This window comes from Chiloscyllium plagiosum, chromosome 38 (assembly GCF_004010195.1).
Source record: "Chiloscyllium plagiosum isolate BGI_BamShark_2017 chromosome 38, ASM401019v2, whole genome shotgun sequence".
Lineage (NCBI taxonomy): Eukaryota > Metazoa > Chordata > Chondrichthyes > Orectolobiformes > Hemiscylliidae > Chiloscyllium > Chiloscyllium plagiosum.
In genome coordinates, this window is record NC_057747.1 from 396,819 (window position 1) to 422,383 (window position 25,565).

Genomic DNA, 25,565 nt, shown 5'->3' on the forward strand with positions numbered 1-25,565 from the left:
TAAGGGGGGGGTAGGTATAGGACAGATGTTAGGGGTAGGTTCTTTACTCAGCGAGTCGTGAGTTCATGGAATGCCCTGCCAGTAGCAGTGGTGGACTCTCCCTCATTATGGGCATTTAAGCGGGCATTGAATAGGCATATGGAGGATAGTGGGCTAATGTAGGTTAGGTGGGCTTGGATCGGCGCAACATTGAGGGCCGAAGGGCCTGTACTGCGCTGTATTCTTCTATGTTCTATGTTCTATGACACAAAGGTTAGAGGTGCCGATGATAATATCGAGGGCCATTGCAGGCTGCAGCACGACATGGACAGGATGCAGAGCTGGGTTGAGAAATGGCAGATGGAGTTCAACCTGGATAAATGTGAAGTGATGCATTTTGGAATGTCAAACTCAAATGTTGAATATAGGATTAAAGACAGGATTCTTGAGAGTAGGAGGAACAGAGGGATCCTGGTGTTCAAGTGCATAGATCCCTCAAAGTTGCCACCCAATGGATAGGGTTGTTAAGAAAGCATATGGTGCTTTGGCTTTCATTAACAGGGGGATCGAGTTTAAGAGCCGCAAGGTTTTGCTACAGCACTACAAGTCCCTGGTGAGACCACACTTGGAATATTGTGTCCAGTTCTGGTCGCCCTACTATAGGAAAGATACAGAGGCTTTGGACAGGGTGCAAAGAAGGTTTACCAGAATGCTGCCTGGACTGGAGGGTTTGCCTTACAAAGAGAGATTGACTAAACTCAGACTTTTCTTTCTGGAGAGGAGGAGGAAGAGAGATGACCTGGTTAAGGTATACAAGGTAATGAGAGACATGGATAGAGTCAATAGCAGAAGACTTTTCCCCAGGGCTGGATTGACTGGCACGAGGGGTCATCATTTTAAGATATTAGGAGCAAGGTATAGAGGAAGTAGGTTCTTTACGCAGAGAGTTGTGAATGCATGGAATGCGTTGCCAGCAGTGGTGGTGGAAGCAGAGTCATTAGGGACGTTTAAGCGACTGCTGGATATGCACATGGACAGCAATGAATTGAGGGGTGCATAAGTTAGGTTATTTTGTTTTAGATTAGGAATAATCCTCGGCACAACATTGTGGGCAGAAGGGCCTGTCCTGTGCTGTACTTTTCTACGTTTAATGTGTATAAAGAATATATTTCAAAAACTAATGAACATATTTCAACAAATCTTGGTAAACACCTTACGGCCTAAGGGATAAATAATTACTATTTGACAAAGATTCTGACTTTGGAATATTTTGACGAATCAATTGACATAGGGAGATAGGACAAGTTGACAATATTTTGCAGACTTTCGTCAGTTGTTTGATTTCAAATGTTGCCAATTGTTTTAGGATGTTGTAGATTGCCTCAGCTGCTGCAGCACAATTTGTCACAGATGTCAAAATGGAACAGAATTTTCACTGCAGACTTTTGGATGTGGATTCGCCTGCAACATAATTAGTGAGATGGAAGTTTATGATATTTATATTTTTCACTTTTGCAATTAGAACATCAATAACACATTTAAAAAGCCTCAAGAAATAAATTAACATCGCAGCACTTTGCACTTTGCAAATGGCACAAGTTAGCAAAGGACTTGTAATCAGTTTTTGCATCTTTAATCACTTTCAATGGTAAATCCCAGCTCTATGTATGTTAGACAGTATCTTCACTATCCTTACTATTTAGGAATTAATCAACCATCTGCCTAAAAGAACTGAAAAGAGAGCTCCCTAGCTATTTTCAAGACAGTGAGCTTATGTCAGTGATTTCATAAAATCTCTTTCCAATCACTGATAACTTGCACTGTGTCACTTCAGACGATTCCAGGATTAAACTATTGTGGAATCTTGAACAAGTAAATACAATAAAATGTGTATCTATGCATTTACGACTCCTTTCCACCTCACATGCTACGTCAAGATTGAATAAAGCTTTTTGTGTCATTTAGTTCTGAAAGTTATTACATAAATATTTATATTGGGATAAGAGAACAAAAAAGCTGCAAGGTCTCAGTCCCTGTCAAATCACTATGATTTCCTGTCTTCATTTGCATGAAAGCCATATCATTTTAAGTACAGATCAATTAAATATTGATGAGACAATCAATGATTTTCAGTGTACTTTTCTAAATTCTCTTCCTGAGCTACTGATACCATCCCTCTCCTAAGGAGTATCAAATATTGTGGAATTAACATACCAAATGGAGAAGTTCAATTAGTTCTAGACAGTAGCGTCTCCCATTTACAGCATCATTGACTATTTCTTTAAACAAACCACATTTAAAACAAGCATGCTTTCATTTGATAACAAATTGCAGTAACAAGTTATGTTTTGGCATACCAAACCAGAATCTTTGTTCATTAGCAAAAAGTAACAATAATTGATTCTAATTTTCCAATAGCTGATCAATTGTAAATCACACAATAACGTCTGGGCGACACAGTGGCTTAGTGGTTAGCAGTGCCTAGGACCCGAGTTTGATTCCAGCCTTGGGCAACTGTCTGTGTGAGTTTCCTCCAGATGCAGTGGTTTCCTCCCACAATCCAAAGATGTGCAGGTTAGGTGAATTGGCCACGCTAAATTGCCCATAGCGGTCAGGTATGTGACGGTTTGGTCCATTAGTCAGGAATAGATGTAGAGTATTAGGGTCGGAGAATGGGCCTGGGTGGATTACTCTTGGAGGGTCGGTGTGGACGTGTTGGGACAAATGGCCTGTTTCCACACTGTAGGGATTCTATTTTTTTTTAAAGGAAAAGATAGACTCATTAAGTCCACACTAGTTTTTGGGCTCCGCTTTCAAGGAGCTATGAACCTGCACTCCAAGGTCTCTTTGTTCAGCAACACTCCCTGGGAACTTACCGTTAAGTGTATAAGTCCTGCTAAGATTTGCTTTCCCAAAATGCATCACCTCGCATTTATCTGAATTAAACTTCATTTGCCACTTCTCAGTCCATTGACCCATCTGGTCCAGATCCTGTTGTAATCTGAGGTAACCCTCTTCGCTGTCCACTACACCTCCAATTTTGATGTCATCTGCAAACGTACTAACTGTACCTCTTATGCTCGCATCCAAATCATTTATGTAAATTACAAAAACTAGAGGACCCAGCACCGATCCTTGTGGCATTCCACTGGTCACAGGCCTTCAGTCTGAAAAACAACCCTCCACCACCACCCTCTGTCTTCTACCTTTGAGCCAGTTCTGTATCCAAATGGCTAGTTCTCCCTGTATTCCATGAGATCTAACCTTGCTAATCAGTCTCCCATGGGGAACCTTGTCGAACGCCTTACTGAAGTCCATATAGACCAAATCTACCCCTCTGCCCTCATCATTCCGCTTTGTTACTTCTTCAAAAAACTCAATCAAGTTTATGAGACACGATTTCCCATGCACAAAGCCATGCTGACTATCCCTAATCAGTCCTTGCCTTTCCAAATACATGTACATCTTGTCCCTCAGGATTCCCTCCAACAACTTGCCCACCACGACATCAGGCTCACTGGTCTATAGTTCCCTGGCTGGTCCTTATCACCCTTAAATAGTGGCACCACGTTAGCCAACCTTCAGTCTTCCAGCACCTCACCTGTGACTTATCGATGATACGGTGATACGGCACGGCGGCGCAGTGGTTAGCACTGCTGCCTCACAGCGCCAGAGACCTGGGTTCAATTCCCGCCTCAGGCGACTGACTGTGTGGAGTTTGCACGTTCTCCCAGTGTCTGCGTGGGTTTCCTCCGGGTGCTCCGGTTTCCTCCCACAGTCCAAAGATGTGCAGGTTTGGTGAATTGGCCGTGCTAAATTGTCCCGTAGTGTTAGGTAAGGGGTAAATGTAGGGGTATGGGTGGGTTGTGCTTCGGCGGGTCGGTGTGGACTTGTTGGGCCGAAGGGCCTGTTTCCACACTGTAAAGTAATCTAATCTAATCTAATCAAATATCTCAGCAAGAGGTCCAGTAATCACTTCTCTCGATTCCCACAGAGTTCTAGGGTACACCTGATCAGGTCCTGAGGATTTTTCCACCTTTACGCATTTCAAGACATCCAGCACTTCCTCCTCTATAATCTGGACACTTTGCAAGAGGTCACCATCTATTTCCCTACAGTCTATATCTTCCATATCCTTTTCCACAGTAAATACTGATGCAAAATTACTCGTTCAGTATCTTCCCCATTTTCTGCGGCTCCATACAAAGACTGCCTTGCTGATCTTTTGAGGGGCCCTATTCTCTCCCTAGTTAACTTTTTGTCCTTAACATATGTGTAAAAACTCTTTGGATTCTCCTTAATTCTAATTGCCAAAGCTATGTCCCCTTTTTGCCCTCCTGATTTCCTTCTTAAGTATACTCCTACTTCCTTTATACTCTTCTAAGGATTCATTCGATCTATCCTGACTATACCTTATATATGCTTCCTTCTTTTTCTTAACCAAACCCTCAATTTCTTTAGTCATCCAGCATTCCCTATACCTACCAGCCTTTCCTTTCACCCTAACAGGAATATACTTTCTCTGGATTCTCGTTGTCAGTCAGTAAAGGAAACCAAGTCTTAAGGGGAAGAGGCAGGATTTGAGATTTATCATATCAGCCATGTTTTCAGTGAATGGCAAAATCAGTTGCGTGAATGGCCTACTTCTGCTCCTGCATCTTTTGGTCAAGTTTCTATATCCTCTATCAATACCGTAATCACAATTGGTCACAGTACTCGAACTGTAGCCTTGCCAAAGTTCTTGACAAGGTTGAAATCTGACTTTTAAAACGAAAAGAGTCCAACAAATAAACCATCCTAAAGAGAAAAAGCTTTGATTTGGAACACTTTTGACCTCTGTTGAAAGAGAGATTTGACCTCGCAGTTCTACGACAGCACTGCAGGAGCTCCTCATAGACCCAGGCTCAACTATCTGCAGTTGCTTCCTCAATAACCAACCTTCCCAAGGTCTAAAGTGGGGCTATACATTGATGACTGCAGTGCTCAGTACCACATGTAATGCCTCAAGTAAAAAAGCAAACTGTGTCTCCATACATTAAGGTCAAGGCAACACCAAGATTTGATATGTGACGAGTAGCATTCACACCGCATGGTGGCATGTGATGACCACCTTCAACAAGAGAGTCTTGTAAAGACCAGTAATTATTTTTGGATAATGGATTAAAAATAGAAGATGCTGCTTTAAACTCAGCAAAACGTGTAAGAAATTATTTACAGTTTTAAAATAAGTTACTGGAGCACATTGCATATTCAACATGTCGCCGAACTGAAGCAGTAAAGAGGAAATCCAGGCAAATCTGCCTGTTCACAGCAATTCTGCCTACAGACAGTCTTTTGATTAGCTTTTCAGTTAGCACCAGTTGTTCTGAGTTCAGGAGAGCTCAACATAGGAACACAATCATCTCATTAGTCACTTTAATACAGACCTGGGTGGGGGGGTGGAGTAAAATAAAAATGAAAAAATACAAGTCCCAGAAGTTTGCAGATCAACATCTCTCACTCTCTTTCTTCTCTGGTTCTGAAAAGTTGTCCTTTCCAATATTGTCAAAAGAGCAGAGAAAAACTGCACTCAGAATTGCTGAAAGATGACGAAATGTCACAACAAAAGAACAATTTCTGGTCCAATTAAGCAATCAGTAAACTAAAGGTCATTGTGCAAACAACAGCGAGACATCAAAGAAAGAAAAGGGGCTGGTAAACCAACCCATCTGGCTTTGTGATTATGGACTGGGAATCCCAAATTGTGTTCCTGTGACTATTAATATTTCCCTCTACTCATAACATTTGTTAGTTTTTCTTTGGAATACACTCTCAGAAACAAAATTTAAAAGGGATGAAGTATAAATTACATAGATTAGCAATCCTGCCCTTTTCTTCTCTTACATTTCTAGTTACACATTTGTAATTCATCTGATCTGCTTCTCACTATTTATTAAAATGTGATAATAAATACAGTATTCTTTTATTATCTGGTACCTGTGGGACCAAGAATGTGCTGATTAATTAATTATTCGAGCTAGTCAAGAGGCCCACATAATCAATGTTAAAACATACACTAAGTAATGGAAACGTAGTGTAGGAGATAATGCACATCACTTTATTTTCAACATAAATTACTGAAATAGTAATGCAACTTTGCCTCAAATGGAGAAAAACTTACTGTAGATCGCCTTTTCACACTCACTGTCAACTGACTACCCAATCATCATGGTATTTGAGAGGAAATTGACTCAAAATTGAATCAACTGTTAATGTGGCAACTCGATTGAACAAGTATCTTTAAAATGAGATAAATAAATTGAATAATTATAATAATTGGACAAAAATACAGTAAACTTTGCAGTATTCAAGATATACACTTTTTGCCAGTTTATCAAGAGTGCCTATTCATATCGGTTAAAACAAAGTTTGCTGTGATTAGTTTCTTATTAATGGAGATAAACCTAGTGTGCATAACCTTTTAACTTAGAGAGTTAAGTAGAATTGCAATTCAGTGGTTGACTTGGGAAAAAGCAGGGTTTGATTTGCATCGCATGACGCTCAGAGTCATGAAAGCCTAAATATCCCTTCACAGCGTTACTGCCACTAAATCTTTTATCAGCAAAAGTCACTGTTGAAATTTCAATGATCCATCAATATAAATTCCATAGTTGGTGAAGCAAACCACAGACTGGGTATTCAGTGCATATTGGCTCACTTCCTAATTCCCTCGTCACCAAGATGGATGCAGGTTAAACATTTAAGAAGTTCTTCATAGTTCAAAACAAAGCTTACTTGATCAGCATTATACCCAAGAGTTCCTTCACAATTGGCACACTCTGGCTACAAGATGAATTGAAGCAACTCATCAAGGCTCCTTTGGCAGTACCTCACAACTCCACAACTTTGACCTCAGAAGGTCAAGGATACAAGGACAAAAATACCATCTCCTCTGAGCTCCCCCACAGGTCACATACTATCCTGCCTGGCGCATGATTTAACCAAACCTTCATCACCGCTCAGTCAAAAATGCACCTTACTTTACCTCTGTCACCATACAAACAGCAGAGGTGAAAGAGGCACCTCATCACCACTTTCTCAAATCAAAAACTGGCCTTGTCAACAATGAAACCCCAGCACAAACACAAGAGTGACTTAATAAAAGCAGGTATGCCAAAACTAGCAGGATTCAATTTGAAAAGGTAGAGCTTAAGGATGGATTTGAGGGTGGAATGTCATAGCGCTGAGCCCATTAGTGACCCAGATTAGACTCATACAATTAACAGTGCCATCCCTCCTGTTGTTATTGAATGTCATATATTCCTCAATACTTCGGATCCAATCCTGATCATCTCATAACCTTATCTCCATAATGACTACTAGATCATTTTTATTTACTTCAATGTGCGCTATCAATTGAATTATTTTGTTATGAATGTTGCACAGAGTTTCACAGCTTTTAGATTTGTCGTTAATTATCTTGACAATGTCGAGTTTGGTTGTTAGTTTATTTCTCCATTCTTTTCTCTCTGCTAATCTCCAATCCTCATTTCTTGTCATGCTACCTTCCCCACTTACATTGCCTCCAGATATACCATATCTTTCCACATTTGATCCAATCTCCCCATTTTTTTAGTTTAACACCCTCTTTACTTCCCTGGATACGCAAGTATACTGGCTCCAAGGCTATTTAGATGCATATTATCCCATCAATACAGTACGGATGCCAACAGGTCAAACACATGAACTTAGCTCTGCCGCTATAGGGAGAGAATAGGTCCCCTTATTTATCAGCACGGCTGTCTATGTGTGGAGCCACAGAAGATAGAGGAGATTGTTAATGAATAGCTCTCCTCAGTTTTTACTGAGGAGAAAACCATGGATGTTAAGGAAATAAAGAAAACAAGTGAGGATGTTTTAGACCACATACAAATTACCATGGAGGCCTTAAAGTGCATTAATGGTGGCTAAATACCCTGGGCCAGATAAAGTCCATCGTCGGACATTGAGGGAGGCTAGAGAAGAAATTGCAGAGGCCCTTGCAAAGATTTTTGCTTCATCTTTAGCCACTGGTGAAGTTCCAGAAGACTGGAGGGTGACTAATGTTGTTCCATTGTTTAAGAAAGGAGCAAAAACAAGCCAAGGAACTCCAGGCCAGTGAGCCTGACATGATGGTAGGTAGTTGCTGAAGAGGATACTGAGGGACAGGATCAACCAACATTTGGATAGTCAAGGTCTGATTAGGGATCGTCAGCATAGATTTGTGCGCAGGAAGTCATGTCTGACAAATCATTTAGAGTTTTGCGAAGAGGTAACCAAGTGGATAGATGAGGATAGAGCAATGCAAGTTGTCTATATGGATTTTAGTAAGGCCTTTGACAAGGTCCTGCACAGCAAGCTAGTCATGAAGATTAGGTCGCATAGGATCCAGGGAGAGCTACCTAATTGGATTCAAAATTGGGTCCATGGTAGGAAGCAGAGGATGATCATTGAAGGTTGTTTCTCATACTGGAAGCCTGTGACTAGTGGTGTGCCACAGGGTCGGTGCTGGGATCTTTGTTATTTAGTATTTACATAAATGATCTGGTTGTGAATGTACAGGGCATGATTAGTGAGTTTGCAGATTATACAAAATTAGGAGGTATTGTTGATAGCAAGGAAGGTTATCAAAAATTACAGAGGAGTCTTGATCAGATGGGGAAGTGGGCGGAGGATTGGCAAATGCAATTCAATACAGATAAATGCGAGATATTGCACTTTGGAAAGTCAAACTAGTAAACAGTAGATGATAAGGTCCTGAGGACAGCAGGACCTACGAGTACAAGTATATTGTTCATTTTAAGCGGCGTCACAGGTAGACCGGGTGGTGAAGGAGGCATTTAGCTTGCTGGCCTTTGTCGGTCAATGCACTGAGTATAGGAGTTAGGATGTTACTTTACAGTTGTGTAAGTAGTTGGTGAGGCCATGCTTGGAGTATTGTGTACAGTTTTGGTCACCCTGTTATAGAAAAGACATAGTTAAACTGGAAAGAGTGCAAAGAAGATTTATGAGGATGCTGCCAGGACTCGTAGGCCTGAGTTATAGGGACAGGTTGGCCAGGATAGGACTTTATTCCTTAGAACATCAGGGAATGAGGGCTGAACTTATTGAGGTGCACAAAATCATGAGGGCCAGTTTGGGCTGAAGGCCTATTCACGTGCTGTATTACTCTGCCAGGCTTTGAGCCACATATTCATTTTTCTAATTTTATGTAGCCTATGCTAAATTGCATGCAGCTCATGTAATCATCTATACATCAGAACTGAAAGCTTATATTTTTAATTTTCTGCCGATCCTTTCTGTTGACTCTCTATCCAAGTTCCATCTTTATTGTTGCTACTTAAGTTTTAATATCATACAAAATTAGTGATTAAAAATAAAAAAGACTTTTACCACTCAGCAAACAGCTTGCTACTTTTGCCCATAGTGTTCAGGGATGTGTAGGCTAGGTGCATTAGTCAAGGGAAAAGGAGAGTAGGGGAATGGGTTTGGGTGGGATATTCTTCACAGGGTCGGTGTGGACGTGTTGGGCCAAACGGCCTGTTTCTCCACTGTAGGGATTCTACGATTCTATAAACAGTTCCAATGAATTTAGTTCTGCCTCGGGTGAAATCCTTTTCTCACTTGGTTTTCTTGGTAATGTTGTCTGCCTGTTTTGAAATCCTCACTTTTCCCATTCATAAACATGATGCTGACTGCCTGTTCCTCTCGGTGGTGCCCAATGCCTCAAAATACTTTACTCAACTGCTCCTGTAGATGATCTTCCCTCATCTACTCTTCTAAGTGATGCTGACTACCTGCCACAGAGTCATCACGTCATCAACTCCTCAAGGTGATGCTAACTACTTGACTGGTGATTCTTTTCTCACCCACTTCTGAGGTAATGCAAACTGTCACAGTATCCTTTCTTCCTCTTCAAGGTGATACTGTCAGAGTTCTTGCGCCACTCACTCCTCAAGGTGATGTGGACCTCCTGCTCTGGGTACCTCACATCACACGCTCCTCCCAAAAGTTTATTTTTATATTTGCTCATGAAATATGAGCAGCACAGGCTGAGCCACCACTTCCTTTCTCTAAATGCTCAGGGAGTAGTTCACAAAGATGAGGATGGTAGTTTGCCTTTCCTAAAGGACATCAGTGAACCAGATGGGTTTTCACAATAAATCAACAGTGGTTATGTGGTCTGGATTACTAGTCCAGTGATTTTACCTCTAGCCCTTATCTAAATACAAGACCTGAACAATATTCAGGTTTGAGCTTTAAAATTGCAAGGATCATTTGCACCAGACAAATGCCAGGCAGTGACCATTTCCATAAAAAGATAATCTAACCATCGAATTTTAACATTCAGTGGGTGTTACCATTATCAGAAACTGAACCAGCCATATAAACAGTATCGAAAAGAGTAGGTCAGAGGCTACGAATCCTGCAAGTAACTCACCTCCTGACTCCCCAAAGACAGTCCACCATCTAAAAGTCAGGAGTATGACGGAATATGCCTGGTTAAGTGAACCTCCAACAACACTTAAGAGGTATGGCACAATCCAGAATAAAGCAGCTCACTTGATTGTTTGTGGGGTGGATGTGGTGCCATTCACAAATTATTTTCACCACCAATGCCCAATAGCAGCAATGTATACCATCTATAAAATGCATTACGAAAATTCACCAAGACAGAACCGTGCAAACTCATAGCTACAGCTATTTAGAATGATAACAACAGCAGATACATGGGAACACAACTTGCAAGTTCCCTTCCAAGTCATGCATCATCCTCACTTGGAAATATATTGTTATTCCTTCAGTGGCACTAGATCAAAATCCTGGAACTTTCTTCCTAACAACGTTGTGGATCTACCTGAAGAATATTGACAGCAGCAGTTCAAGGTTTTAGCTCACCATCACCTTCTCAATAGGCAACTAGGAATGGGTAATAAATATTGACCCAGCCAACCACATCCATATCCCATTTTCTTTGTCTGGGAAAAAAAAGTAGATTGAAATTGAATTGAGGTTTCTACCTACCCATTTTCTTCCAATTCCTCAGATGCAAGTGGCTTTGAGTCCACGAAAAGAGAGACTTTGCTAGATGCCATCTTGGTATCAATGGTGCTGCGTGCTGCGACGAGACTCTGCACCAAATCGTAGTTTGGCCTTTGTTCTTCCTACAAATGAGACAGTTTTCTTTTATAAATTTATATTAACAAATTTTCTATGGTTCTCTTAACAGAGTGATGAGATAAGTGATTAGTCTATTGTATAACATCAACGCAATTTTCATAGATAACATATTTAGATAATAAAAAAAAACAAGGTACTCGATAGGGGCATTAAAACAAAGTAGGACAATGATTCACATGAGAAAATTCAAGAGCATACCACGAAGATCTAGTCAAGACTACAACTTAAGAGCATTGTATGTAGTTCTGGTCCCCTCACTTAGAAAGAATATACTTGCCATACAGAAAATATAGTGGGGATTCACAGACTGAATTTCTGACATGGTGGAACTGTCCTGTGAGAAGATATTAAGACGAGGCCTGCATTGTCTGGAGTTCAGAAGAATGCAAAGTGTTGGGCTCAGTGGTTAGCACTGTTGCCTCACAGCCCAAGGAAACAGGTTTTGATTCCAATCTCGGGTGACTGTATGCATTATGCACACTCTCCCTGTGTCTTTGTGGGTTTCTGTCATAAGATAGGAGATTCAAAGAGCTAATGAACATTCCAATTGATCCATTGCAAAGTCAAGAAAGGAGAGAGTAAGTGAAGAACAACAGGAGACAGAAATACAATCGGTTCTAATATAATGCGATAGTTCCGTCCTCATCGATCTTGCATCATCTAAAACAATCACCCAATAGCCACGCCATTTAAGCATCAAGTTGGAAAGTGTGCATTCGTGCCCTATAACAAGAGGACCATTTTTCATTTTTGTCATGTTAAATAGGATATCAATACTATTTACCAGATCACATCTCAAAGTGTTCTTCAGCCAGGTATTGGAGGGCTGACAGCAACCATCAAAATGTTTCATGGGATGGTAGAGAACCTACAACACTGGCAAGAAAGAACACAATGAAATATAGAAGATTTAAGGTGTACTATATTACCTCCTCCTCACGGTCTATGTGGCTCCCACCAAGATCGATATATACAGCGTCCTTATCATAAACAATACCCCCAACACCAGACATTGGGGCATAGATCAGCTTTTCTTTCTCATGCAGGGAACGTTTCTTCTGCTGCTCCGGGAGGGGGCAGGGATCTGGAAGGAAACCAACTTCATTCAATGTGAAGTCACCCACACCTAAAAACAAAAATACAGAATTTTAAATTTTCAGATTGTGTCTGTACGTAAACCAGAGTAAAGACATAAAGAATGAGCCGTTCAAACATACTGCACTATCACAGAACAAGACTCATTACAGTGTTTCATCAGGAAAGATTGTCAAATGCCAAAAACGAGCGAGAAAACCTACATTCAGAACCTGAACTACAAATCTTCTCAAAACTCACTGTCAATTGTGACACTTTAATAGGCTATTTTGTCCTTTTTTTTGGAAGAGAGAGGCTTTAAGGCAGGGGGTTCCAAGAAGATTCAAAAAAGTCAACAGCTTTGGAGGCACTGAAGCTTTCTTCAAAAAAATGTTGGAACAATGCAAGCAGTCAGGATGGGTTGTGGCCAGCTCTCACAGACCAGGACTTCTAATTTTTTTAGTTGCTGTGGGAGTTTCAGTAGGGCAGAAGTTGCTGGAGTTTGGAAGTAGAAGCAGCTACCTTTTCCCTCTCTCAGCTACGGCTAGAAGCTGGGTTACCTGCGAGATAGACATATTTTTCTGAATTTGCCTTTTTGCCAAGGGGTGTGTTTTTGGGATGTTACTACATTGGAACAGTTAATCACTAATAATTATTACATCTATTTTTCTATTAAGTTTTCGAATTGAGTTAAGTCATACTAAGTTGCTTGTTTTGTTGTATTTAAAGTAAATAAATTGTGTTTTGCCTAATGTACAGTAGTTTGACCAATTGAATTGCAACTGGAACACGTTACATTGCATTCGGCTTTGTCTTGAAGATAAGAAAAGGCTATTGATTAGGCTGCCTTCTTCGGGTCTGATCTGACCCATAACACAACTTTACACGCTTTGCATTTGAAAGGACAAAAACACCATTCACTCCTGTTCTCGTCTTCCGTGAAAGTCGAGATTTAACCACTGCCAAAGACCCTCAAAGAAGTGATTAATTTCACTTTAACTGTTTGTAATTTTCTCTTCTACCCTGAGGTGAAGGATAAATTCTGAGATCAGTTTCAATTTGGAGATTGAGGGACAATCTCATTGAGAAATTCAAAGACCCAGCACAGACCAGTTTTTCGACTGGGATTCAAAAGGCTACATCACGAAAGGTTCTTCTCTGAGGGTTGAGTGTCTTTGGAACTCCTTACAAGAGACAGCTGGGAGGGCAGAATCCTTGTACACATTTAAGGCTTAATCAGAAGGGAATCTAGGATTGTGGGTGAAGGGTGGACAAGTGGACATAAAGTGTGGTGGATCAACCATGATCGTACCGAATGGCGAAGCAGGCTCAAGGAGCCAAATGGCCTTACACCTGTCCCTATTTCTCACAGAATTATGGCAATGACTAGAACATTGCATGCAATTCTGGAATCAACATTATAGGAACGTGATTGCACTGGAGAGGGTCACAGACAATTTACCTGGGCTAGAGAATCTTAGTTATAGAGTCAGAGAGATATACAGCATGGAAACAGACCCTTCGGTCCAACCCATCCATGCCAACCAGATAACCCAACTCAATCTAGCTCCACCTGCCAGCACCCGGCTCATATTCCTCCAAACCCTTCCTATTCATATACACATCCAAATGCCTCTTAAATGTTGCAATTGTACCAGCCTCCACCACTTCCTCTGGCAGCTCATTCCATACCTGTACCACCCTCTGTATGAAAAAGTTGCCCCTTAGGTCTCCTTGATATCTTTCCCCTCTCACCCTAAATCTATCCCCTCTAGTTCTGGACTCCGTGACCCCAGGGAAAAGACTTTGCCTATTTACCCTATCCATGCCCCTCATAATTTTATAAACCTCTATAAGGTCACGGCTCAGCCTCTGACGCTCCAGGGAAAACAGCCCCAGCCTGCTCAGCCTCTAGAGACAGGTTGTTTTCCTTGCAGCAGAAGAGATCATAGGGTGACACAATTGAAATGCATAAAATTATGGGGGGCATAGATTTGAGATAAGGAGGAGGTGGTTTAGAGGGAATGTGACGAAAATATTTTTCATCCAGATGGTGGGAATCAATACAGGCAGCGGCAGAGTGAATTCACATTGAAATCACTCATCTTTCCTTCACGGTTAGCTGGCATATTACAAGATTTAAATATTGTAAAGCCACTTTAACAGCGACTAAGTGAAGGAAGGAGGCAGGGAAGTAGTTATATATGTGTGGACACCATGGAAGTGAAGGCGAGGCACATTGGTGCAGGTGGTGTAGTAATGCACACCAGTCCTGTGTGTGTGTGTGTGTATATATACCTAAGTGAGATTGGCGGAATGTCTGGAGAAGATCGTCAGTGAGTGTGATTCAACTGGTGATAATTCAGTATGGGTTTGTTCGGGGTGGGGGTCAGGTTCAAAGCTTAAGCAGCTTTTAATTCCTCCCACTGATCAGACAAGTTTCAGGCCCCTCTGTAAATCTCAAGCTCAAACTCAATTCTGCTGATTTTTATGAAGGTTTTCAGACACTGGCCAATTGCCAGAAAATGAAACTTCTAATGGTTGCATTGTCAGAACATGAAGACTTCCTCGCGTCTCGATCTGCATCATGCATCCAGTGCATATCAGTCAGCAACTATCCAGACTCTGGAAGATATGGAGCATTCTTCGGTATTCATAGCCTCTGATCAATTGAATTTTCAATTCCTTTACCAGGTAAGGATGACAAGGGAATATGAATCAATGATGTATAAATGGAGTTGAGGCAGAAATTGAATGTAATCTTATTAGGAATGGACTGTTCAATATTACTCAATGTCCCAACATCGCAGTTGAAGCTGCTGCTTCACAGGGAACCAGAGTGGACCTCAGACTAATAGTTTTGCCCTCCCATATTCCATGGCCAAAGGAATCATTCATCATGTTCTAAGCCAAGAACAACAAAATAGGACTAAGTACAATATACAATCTGTTTACCATAACTGTCCTTTTTAAAATACAGAGACCTCTCCCACTGAGTAGCAAACTAAAGAATGACACTGAACACACATGGATTTATAACAACGGGAGTTGCCTGACAATGTTTAAGTTCCAAACTCTGACCAGACTCTCATTTGTAGAGTCTGCTGATGACTCAAGTCTCGAGTTGCCTTAAAAAGGCAAACAGAAGCCTTGTCTTTATGTCCAATGTCAGCTGAAACCATAGATTACACCCTCTCTCTTCTGGCTTGTACAGTTCATTTCCTCATAAGACACAACTAAACCCGTAAACAAATTTCAATGAATTTTGAGAAATACCTGGAATGTGAATCTGACTGTTGTTCTTGAGGTATGTCCCACGCAGGTACCCATATAATGAAACTTTACGGTCACACTTTTGGTTTTTGCGTATGTCCTCAGGATTGGTCAGATCTTCCATTCTGAAATAACAGCAGCATGACTTAGTTCTGTCCACACTTTATCACTCCGAGTACATGTTGGTGCATTGCAACGTTTGGATGGGCTGGCAATAGCATTTGTTCCAGTCAAGTATTTACTGACAAATTGCAGGCAATCTTGCAATTTTAGATCATTGCTATCTATGATCTTTGAGAAGAGGTTTACACCATGGGGTCCACAGGAATCCATAACAGACATACAGCTTCCTGGAGAAGCAAAGCACTTTCTCTTTAATATGAACACATGGAGGTTTGGAATAATGGAGAAAAGGAAGATATACTCCATACTTAAATATTAACCAGCTCTTGAACCAGCTCCTATTGCATTAAAATAGATGCAGCACAAAAGCAGCCCAATTCCCTGCACCGACACCTCCTCAGACAGAATAGCTGTTCAATTCCTTCCAAAGGAAGCCCTATAATTCAAAGGGAGCCTCGTATCTTACCTCTAACAGTTGGGGTTCTTTGGCTGCTCTAATCGAACTTGGTGCAAGTGTGCACAATGCCAAAATATTCTACGTACATTACCTTCTCTATTCTTAGCACAAATGTTTTCCCTTATCAATACTAAAATATCAGCCCATTTTGAAAATCATTCTTCCCAGTCTCATTCCTCCCCCCCCCGCCCCAAACACTTTAATCCAGAATCATATAGACATTACATCCTGGCACTCCAACCTGCACATCTGTAGTTCTCCATCTTGAAAGAAAAATCTTTAACCTACCTGTCAGCCAAAACATAAGGATGTGCCATTTGCCACACCAATGGCCGGAACTTCATCACAGAAATAAATCGGCCCAGATTGTGAATTTCCTGTTTCTGATATTCTCCATGGACCATACCTGAGAGGTAAAACAGCTTAGCACCCTAGAAAATCAAAAAAATGCCACTGTCATTATTAATAAAATGCAGGCACTGGCAGTCAGAAGAGTTTGTGAGGCAGTGCCTCACTTACCGTCACATTGCAAGCTGTACAATTTTCTTCGAACAATGTGTAGCCCACCTAATGTACTGACACACAAAATGGTGTCATGACATTCCATGCAATGCAAATGGATTTATTTTCAATGGAAGAATCAGTTGTTGAACTGTAAGTTGGAGTTGATCCTTTCCCCTACCATCAGATTGCTCCCAGGAACAGCTCTCCCTTCCTCAAGTAATAGAAACAATGCTGAGTTTAATTACGGCAGCAGCAGTGTAACATCAGACAAGATAAATCAGGCCCAGGGAAGACCATTCCGAGGATGTATCTATCCACTATACCAGTTTCACAGCCAGTAAAACCAAAGTGAGAGTTTGGCAGTTTTATAAAAATTATTAAATCTGTTCTGTGAGAATATTTACAAGGAATCACTGCAATCAAGTAACTTTTAAAGGTAACACACCATATATTTGCCTTTGTGTATCATTTTTGTTAAATTTCAGAGTATGTTCCCAACACAGGCTTCCATTTGAATGGCCCTGGAAGCCACTTAGAATGACAACAAATGGTAACCTTGACAGAGACATCTGTATGTCAGGAAGTAATAAACAGAAAACAAACTGGATAGATTTGGCAATGCTCACTATGGCCAAAACTCCAGTTATGACCTAGATACTGGATGTTGCCAGTCTTATGTGCTCAGACAGGCAGTCTCAGGAAATTACAGATAACCTGCCTTCTCTGATTCCATGAGTTCAAAATTGGCCAATACACCCATTGTACAACCTGCATAATCTGTCACGTGGGGCAGGTGGTAACTGAAGTGTCAGATCGATTGGCTACTTTAAGGTTTGTACATTCCTTCTGATACCTCGCCTTTGCCTCAGGTTTTCCAAAAGAGATCTCAACCACAGAATCACAGAAGTGTGATGAGGCCACTATTTGATCCATCAGATTTGCAATGACTCATTTAATAAGCATGACTACTTAGCACCATTATCCTGCTTTTTCCCTCATACTCTTGCACATTACTTTTATCCAAATACTCATCCAATGCTCTCTTGAAAGCCTTTACTGAATCTGCCTCAACCACATTTCAAGACAGTACTACTCACTGAATGAAAATATTTTTGCCTCACATCAGTCTTGCCTCTATTGCATAACACTTTAAATCAATGCCCTTTTGCTTTTGTTCCTCTATCCACCTCACTCATTACTTTGAAAAGATTACTTACAGTGTGGAAACAGGCCCTTCGGCCCAACAAGTCCACACCGCCCCGCCGAAGCGCAACCCACCCATACCCCTACATTTACCCCTTACCTAACACTACGGGCAATTTAGCATGGGCAATTCACCTGACCTGCACATCTTTGGACTGTGGGAGGAAACCGGAGCACCCGGAGGAAACCCACGGAGACACGGGGAGAATGTGCAAACTCCACACAGTCAGTCGCCTGAGGCGGGAATTGAACCCGGGTCTCTGGCGCTGTGAGGCAGCAGTGCTAACCACTGTGCCACCGTGCCGCCCACCGCCACCGTGCCGCTTCATAATATCTCCTCCCAGCTTCCTGAAGCCAGAACTGTACCCATTCCTCCAGCTTTGGTCGAACAAGTGTCTTATACAAGTTCAATATCACCTCCTTGATCTTGAATTCTATGTCGTTCTTAATAAAGCCAAGGATACTTATGCTTTACTTACTGTTTGTTCATTTGTCCTACCACTTTCAACAATCCGTAAGTTTATACCAAGGTCCATTATTCTCTTTCCTGTTACTCAGCCAATTCTGTATCTAAAGTTAAGGAAAATCCTAAAGCCTTTTAGTCATATTTAAGGAGCAAGAGGGTAACTAGAGAAAGGGTTGGCCCACTCAAGATCAAAGTAGGAAAGTTATGGGTGAAGTCAGGGAAAATGGGTGAGATTCTTAATGAGTACTTTGCATTAGTATTCACCAAGGAGAGGGATATGACGGATGTTGAGGTTAGGGATAGATGTTTGATTACTCCAGGTCAAGTCTGCATAAGAAGGGAGGAAGTGATGGGTATTCTAAAAGTCACTAAAGTTGACAAGTCACCAGGTCAGGATAGGATCTGTCCCAGGTTACTGAGGGAAGCAAGAGACGAAATAGCTGGGGCCTTAACAGCTATTTTTGCAGCATCCTTAAACACAGGGGAGGTCCCGGAGGACTGGAGAATTGATAATGTTGTCCCCTTGTTTAAGAAGGGTAGCAGGGATAATTTAAGTAATTATAGACCAGTGAGTCTGATGTCAGTAGTAGGGAAGCTACTGAAGAAGCTCCTGAGGGAAAAGATCTATTCCAATTTGGAAGAAAACGGGCTTATCAGTGATTGGCAACATGGTTTTGTGCAGGGAAGGTCATGTCTTATCAACTTAATAGAATTCTTTAAGGAAGTGACAAAGTTGATTGATGAGGGAAGGGCTGTAGATGTCATGTACATGGTCTAGAGTGAGAGGTTTGGTAAGATTCCCCATGGTAGGCTGGTGGAGAAAATGAATCACATGGAGCACTAGCTCGATGAATACAGAACTGCTGGGCAACAGGAGACAGTAGGAGTGGAAGGGAGTTTCTCAAAATGGGGAACTGTCACCAGTGGTGTTCCACAGAGATCCGCGTTATGATACCCATAAATGAGCTGGAGAAATGTAAAAATGGTCTGATTAGCAAGTTTGTAGATGACACTAAGATTGGTGGAGTAGCAGAGAGTGAAGAGGATTGTCAGAGAATGCAGCAGAATACAAAGAGCTTGGAGAATTGCCGAGAAATGGCAGATGGAATTCAATCCGAGCAAATGCAAGGTGATGCGTTTTGGAAGATGCAATTCAAAAGCAAACAGGGACACAGGGTTATGCAGAGTCTCGAAATTCTCAGGTATTCAAATGGCACTTGAGAGTCTGCTCGGATGGTGTCTCTGAGTGGCTTATTTAATCTGAGAGGTTATCAAAGTAAAGATGGATGCTGTCTTTCACAAGTAGCAAAGCATTTGCACGAGGGACATAAGTTATGGCGAACATTAAGGATGGGATCGGCATTAGGATTAGAGCTGGGGTTGCACATCCACTGATTTTCGATCCCATTCTCAAATTCAGCCATGCCACTGAAGCAAACTGAACTTGGTCACAGCAGGGGTTGAGAATGACTAATGAATCACTGAGCATAGAGCCATAGAGATGTACAGCATGGAAACAGACCCTTTTGTCCAACTCGTGCATGCAGACCAGATATCCTAAACTAATCTAGTCCCATTTGCCAGCGCTTGGCCCATATCCTTTGAAACCCTTCCTATTCATCCAGATGCCTTTTAAGTGTTGGAATGGGACCAGCATCCACCACTTCCTCTCATAGCTGTTTCCATACATGCACCATCTTCTGCATGAAAAACTTGCCCCTTAGGTGCCTTTTATATCTTTATCCTCTCACCCTAAACCTAAACCTCTCGTTCTCTCGCACCCCAGGGAAAAGACTTTGTCTATTTATCCCACGGGTGTCCCTCATGATTTTAGAAACCTCTATAAGGTCACCCCTCAGCCTCCAGTGAAAACAGCCCCAGCCTATTCAGCCACTCCCTGTAGCTCAAACTGTCCAAACCTGGCAACATCCTTGTAAATCTTTTGCGAACCCTTTCAAGTTCACAACACCTTTCCAATAGGAAGGAGACCAGAATTGCAAGCAATATTTCGAAAGTGGCCTAACCAATGTCCTGTACAGCTTCAACATGACCTCCCAACTCCTATACACAATTCAATGACCAATAAAGGAAAGAATACCAAACGCCTTCTTCACTCGCCTATCTTATCTACCTGTGACTCTACTTTCAAGGAACTATGAACCTGCACTCCACGGTCTCTTTATCCAGCAACACTCCCCAGGACCTTACCATTAAGTGTATACGCCCTGTTCTGATTTGCTTTTCCAAAATGCACATCTCACATTTATCTAAATTAACCTCCATCTGCCACTCCTCAGCCCACTGGCCCAACTGATCAAGATGCCTTGTATTCGGAGGTAACCTTCTTCAATGCCCAGTACATCTGTAATCTTGGTGTCATCTGCAAACTTACTAACTAAACCTTTTATGCTCACATCCAAATCATTTATATAAATGTCAGAAAGCAGTGGACCCAGCACCGATCCTCGTCATAGGCCTCCAGTCTGAAGAGCTACCCTCCACCACCACGCTCTGTCTTCTACCTTCAGGTCATTTCTGCATCCAAAATATCTAGTTCTCCCTGTATCCCATGAGATCTAACCTTGCTAACTAGTCTACCATGAGAAACCTTGTCAAACGTCTTACTGTAGTCCACATAAATCATGTCCACTGCTCTGCACTCGTCAATCATCTTCATTATTTCTTCAAAAAACTCCAACTTTGTGAGACATGATTTCCCACACACAAAGCCATGCTGGCTATTCCTAATCGGTCCTTGCCTTTCCAAATACATGTAAATCCTGTCCCTCACGATTCTCTCCAACAACTTGCCCATTATCAATTTCAGGTTCATCAGGCTATAGTTCCCTGGCTTTTCCTTTCCACCTTTCTTGAATACTGACACCACGTTAGCCAACCTCCAGTCTTCCGGCACCTCACTAGTGACCATCGATTATATAAATATCTCTGGAAGGGGCCCAGCAATCACTTCCCTAGCTTCCCACAGAGTTCTAGGGAACACCTGATCAGGTCCTGAGGATTTATCCACTTTTATACATCTCAAGACATCCAGCACCTCCTCCTCTGTAATATGGACATTTTTCAAGATGTCATCATCTATTTCCCCACATTCTATATATTCCATATCCTTCTCCGCAGTAAACACTGATGCAAAATACTCATTTAGTTTCTCCCCCATCTCCTGCAGCTCCACATAAAGGCCACCTTGCTGATCTTTAGGAGCCCTATTCTTGCCCTACTTACCCTCTTGTCCTCAATGTATTTATAAAATCGCTTTGGATTCTCCTTAACCCTATTTGCCAAAGCTATCTCATGTCCCCTTTCTGCCCTCCTGATTTCTCTTTTAAATATACTCAGACAGCCTTTATACACTTAAAAGGATTCAATTAGTCTCCACTGTCTATACCTGACATGTACTTCCTTCTTTTTCTTGACCAAACCCTCAAGTTATCTAGCATTCCCTACACCTACCAGCCTTTCAATTCACCCCAACAGGAATATACTGTCTCTGGACTCTCGTTTTTGAAGGTCTCCCATTTTCCACCCGTCTCTTTACCTGTGAACCTCTGCCCCCAATCAGCTTTTGAAAGTTCTTGCCTCTAATACCATCAAAATTGGCCTTCCTCCAATTTAGAACTTCAACTTTTAGATCTGGCCTAGCCTTTTCCATCACTATCTTAAAACTGATAGAATTATGGTCGCTGGCCCCAAAGTGACACCTCAGTCACCTGCCCTGCCTTATTTCCCAACAGTAAGTCAAGTTTTGCACCTTTTCTTGTAGGTATATGCACATAGTGGATCAGACAATTTTCTTGTACACACTTTACAAATTCCTCTCCATCTAAACCCTTCCCACGATGGCAGTCCCAGTCTATATCTGAAAGTTAAAATCCCCTACAATAACCACCCCATTACTCTTACATATAACTGAAATCTCCTTACAAATTTGTTTCTCAATTTTCCGCTGACTATTAGGGTGCCCAAAATATAAGGAAAAAGTGAGGACTGCAGATGCTGGAGATCAGAGTCAATGCTGGAAGAGCACAGCTGGTCAGGCAGCATTTGAAGAGCAGGAGCGTCAACGTTTCGAGCATAAGATCTTCATCAGGAATGTCTGAATCTCGAATAGTCAATTCTCCTGCTCCCCGGATGTTGCCTGACCGGAATACAATACAATTCCAATAAGGTGATCATCCCGTTCTTATTTCGCAATTTCACCCAAATAATTTCCCTGGATGTACTCCCAGGAATATCCTTCCTAAGTACAGCAGTAATGCTGTCCCTTATCAAAAACGCCGCTCCCACTCCTCTCTTTCCCCCCTTTCTATTCCTCCGATAGCATTTTCTATCCAGGAACATTAAGCTGCCAGTTCTGTCCATCCCGGAGTCACATTTCTGTAATTGCCAAGAGAGGCACAGTGGTTAGCACTGCTGCCTCACAGCGCCAGAGACTCGGGTTCAATGCACGCCTCAGCCAACTGTCTGTATAGAGTTTGCGCATTCTCCCCGTATCTGCGTGGGTTTCCTCCGGGTGCTCCGGTTTCCTCCCACAGTCCAAAGATGTGCAGGTTAGGTGAATTGGCCATGCTAAATTGCTTGTAGTGTCAGGTGAAGGGGTAACTGTAGGGAAATGGGTCTGGGTGGGTTGCTCTTCGGAGGTTGCTGTGGACTTGCTGGGCCGAAGGGCCTGTTTCTACACTAAGTAGTCTAATCTAACCTAATCCCAGTCCCATGTTCCTAATCATGCCGAGTCATCTACCTTCCCCATTAGGCCTCTTGCATTGAAATAAATGCAGTTTATCAGTCCTACTTTGTTCTCTGTTTTGTACTGCCTGCCCTGACTGTTTGACTTGACCCTTTTCCCAACTGTTCCAGTCTCAAATTGATCTCTTTCCTCACTATTTCCCTGGATCCCACCCCCTACCATACTAGATTAAATCCTCCCGAGCAGCTCTAGCAAATCTCCCTGCTAGCATATTCATCCCCTTCCAATTCAGGTGCCATCAGTCCTTCTTGTACAGGTCACTTCTACTCAGAAGAGATTCTAATGATCCAGAAATGTGAACCCTTCTCCGCTACACCAACTCCTCCGCCACACATTCATCTGTTCTATCCTCCTGCTCCTCCCCTCACTAGCTCATAGCACCAGGAGTAATCCAGATATTACTACCTCTGAAGACCTCCTTTTTAAATTCCTGCCTAACTTTCTATATTCTCCCTTCAGAATCTCATCCTTTTCCCTTCGTATAGCGTTGGTTCCAATGTGTACAATGACCTCCTGCTGGGCCCTCTCCCCTTTGAGAACATTCTGCACACTCTCCGAGCCATCCTTGATCCTGGCACCAGGAAGGCAACACACCATTCTGATTTTTCGCTGCTGGCCGCAGAAATGATTGGCTGTGCCTCGGACTTAGAAAGTCCCCTGTCACAATCAATTGTTTGGACCCCAACGTACCCCTCATTACATTAGAGCCCGTCTCGATACCAGAAACTTGGCTGTTCGCGCTACATTCCCAAGTGTCTATCATTCCCTACATTTTCCAAAACAGCATACTTGTTTGAGGTGGGGTTAGCCACAGGAGACTCCTGCACTACCTGCCTACCCCTCCTACCTTTCCTGGAGTTCACCCATCTACCTGACTGTATCTGTAGCTTTTCTACCTCCCTATAACTGCCATCCATCACACCTCCTAGCTCTTGTAAATTCGTCATTGTCTCTAACTCCAGCTCCAACCGATCCATGCGATCTGATAGGATTCGCAACCAAACATACTTCCTGCAGACATAATCATCAGTAACATGGAAACTCTCCCTAAACTCCCACATCCAACAAGAAGAGCACATCATTCTACTGAAGGTCATCTTTGCTCCTTCACAATCTAGAGACCCAAAAAAAAGCACTGTCTTATGCTCTAAAAAAGACAGTGCTCCAGGCTAACTTTGTACTTATGGTTTATATTTTTAAAATGTAATCAAGAGACAGATCTCAATAAAACAAATAATCAAGAAAGAACCCACTCTACTCAGTGCTGTCGATTTATAGCAAGTTTACATGTAAAAAACTATACATTTACCTGTTCCTGTGCTGTGAGCTCTCCCATCAATTTCTTCCAAGATCAGCTGTGAATTTTGCTGTTTGTTAATTTTTCCTGGACATACATGAACTCAAACAGCAAAGGCAGCAACTGTGCATATTCACTGCTGTGTCAGTTAGTAGTGGAGCTTTCTTTCTCTCTCTCTCCCTCATTAACCATGTCATTGCTGCCTTTTGTCGGTCTTCCTCCTTTTAAAAATGCCTTTGCATGAATCTAATTTAGAACTTTCTTGGTTGTCATAACTCACTGCCCCATAACCACGTGTGCCTATTTGCAAGGCTTATTCAGTGCTTTGATCACTATCCCTCCCTGCTTATACCTGATAGACCTCTGTCCAGAACCGGTGCTTCAGTCTTTTCTTGGTCTTCTTCAGCTGTTTGCTGTTTTTGAAGGTGTCTAAATGGGTGAGGACCCCCATGATTTTGGGAAAGCCATGAACTTGACAGATGTTCAGGAACTCAAATGTCTCCATCTCAAAGCCAAAGCTCGCATCAGTCAGCATTAAAACCTGAAGGATAGAGATTCACTTAGTCCAGAATGGCTGTAATAAAGTCATTATTAAAGTTTCCTGTATATTCCACTTACCATTTGTTATATTTTCATGAATTAGTGCTTATTGAGGTATGGCATCTCAAGAACGTTGCATTACTACCAGCTACTTGAACATCACTTCATTAGCAAAATGCTTCCTGCACACTTGTTTCATCTCAGAAAAGGAGCCCACCAGCTAAGAAAACATTGGTATTTGCCAGAACCGCAACCTGCCTGAGGCATCTGCGCAAAACTGCTGCAGAGTCATTTTTAATCTTTGTACACTCTTCCACCTAATTGAGACTCTCAAACTACATCATATTTTAAATCTGCTCCATTCAATCTGTTAAACGGGTTTTTTAAAATCCTTTTTCAACAAGAAAAACATAATTGGAATCTTCAAACCTTCATAAAATGCAGCATACCATAAAATTCCACTCACACCAGGTCTCTCTCATTCCTCATTCTCTTGTATAGCTGCGATTCCCAAACAAAACTGGCTGCTAGTCCAACAATGCAATGACTTTCAAATGAACATCTTTAATTTCAAATGTCTTCAATGCCTTGATCCTTCATATGTCTGGAACCTATTTCTACCTTCCCCATTAGACCTCTTGCATTGAAATAATGCAAGAGGGGAGAGGGGAGAGAGGAGAGGGGA

The 25,565-nt window shown here is 41.9% G+C and overlaps 1 protein-coding gene across 1 annotated transcript in view; it reads right to left on the reverse strand.

Moving 5' to 3' along the window:
- The window catches only part of bms1 (BMS1 ribosome biogenesis factor), a 117,745-nt gene that overhangs the window by 80,558 nt on the left and 11,622 nt on the right, over positions 1 to 25,565 (reverse strand). Inside the window, exons 5-9 of the mRNA XM_043678628.1 lie at positions 24,693 to 24,881; positions 16,394 to 16,536; positions 15,529 to 15,650; positions 12,108 to 12,304; positions 11,023 to 11,162 (exon numbers count right to left, since the gene is read on the reverse strand). Coding sequence (XP_043534563.1) covers positions 11,023 to 11,162; positions 12,108 to 12,304; positions 15,529 to 15,650; positions 16,394 to 16,536; positions 24,693 to 24,881 — 791 coding nt within the window. The remainder of the gene's footprint in view (positions 1 to 11,022; positions 11,163 to 12,107; positions 12,305 to 15,528; positions 15,651 to 16,393; positions 16,537 to 24,692; positions 24,882 to 25,565) is intronic.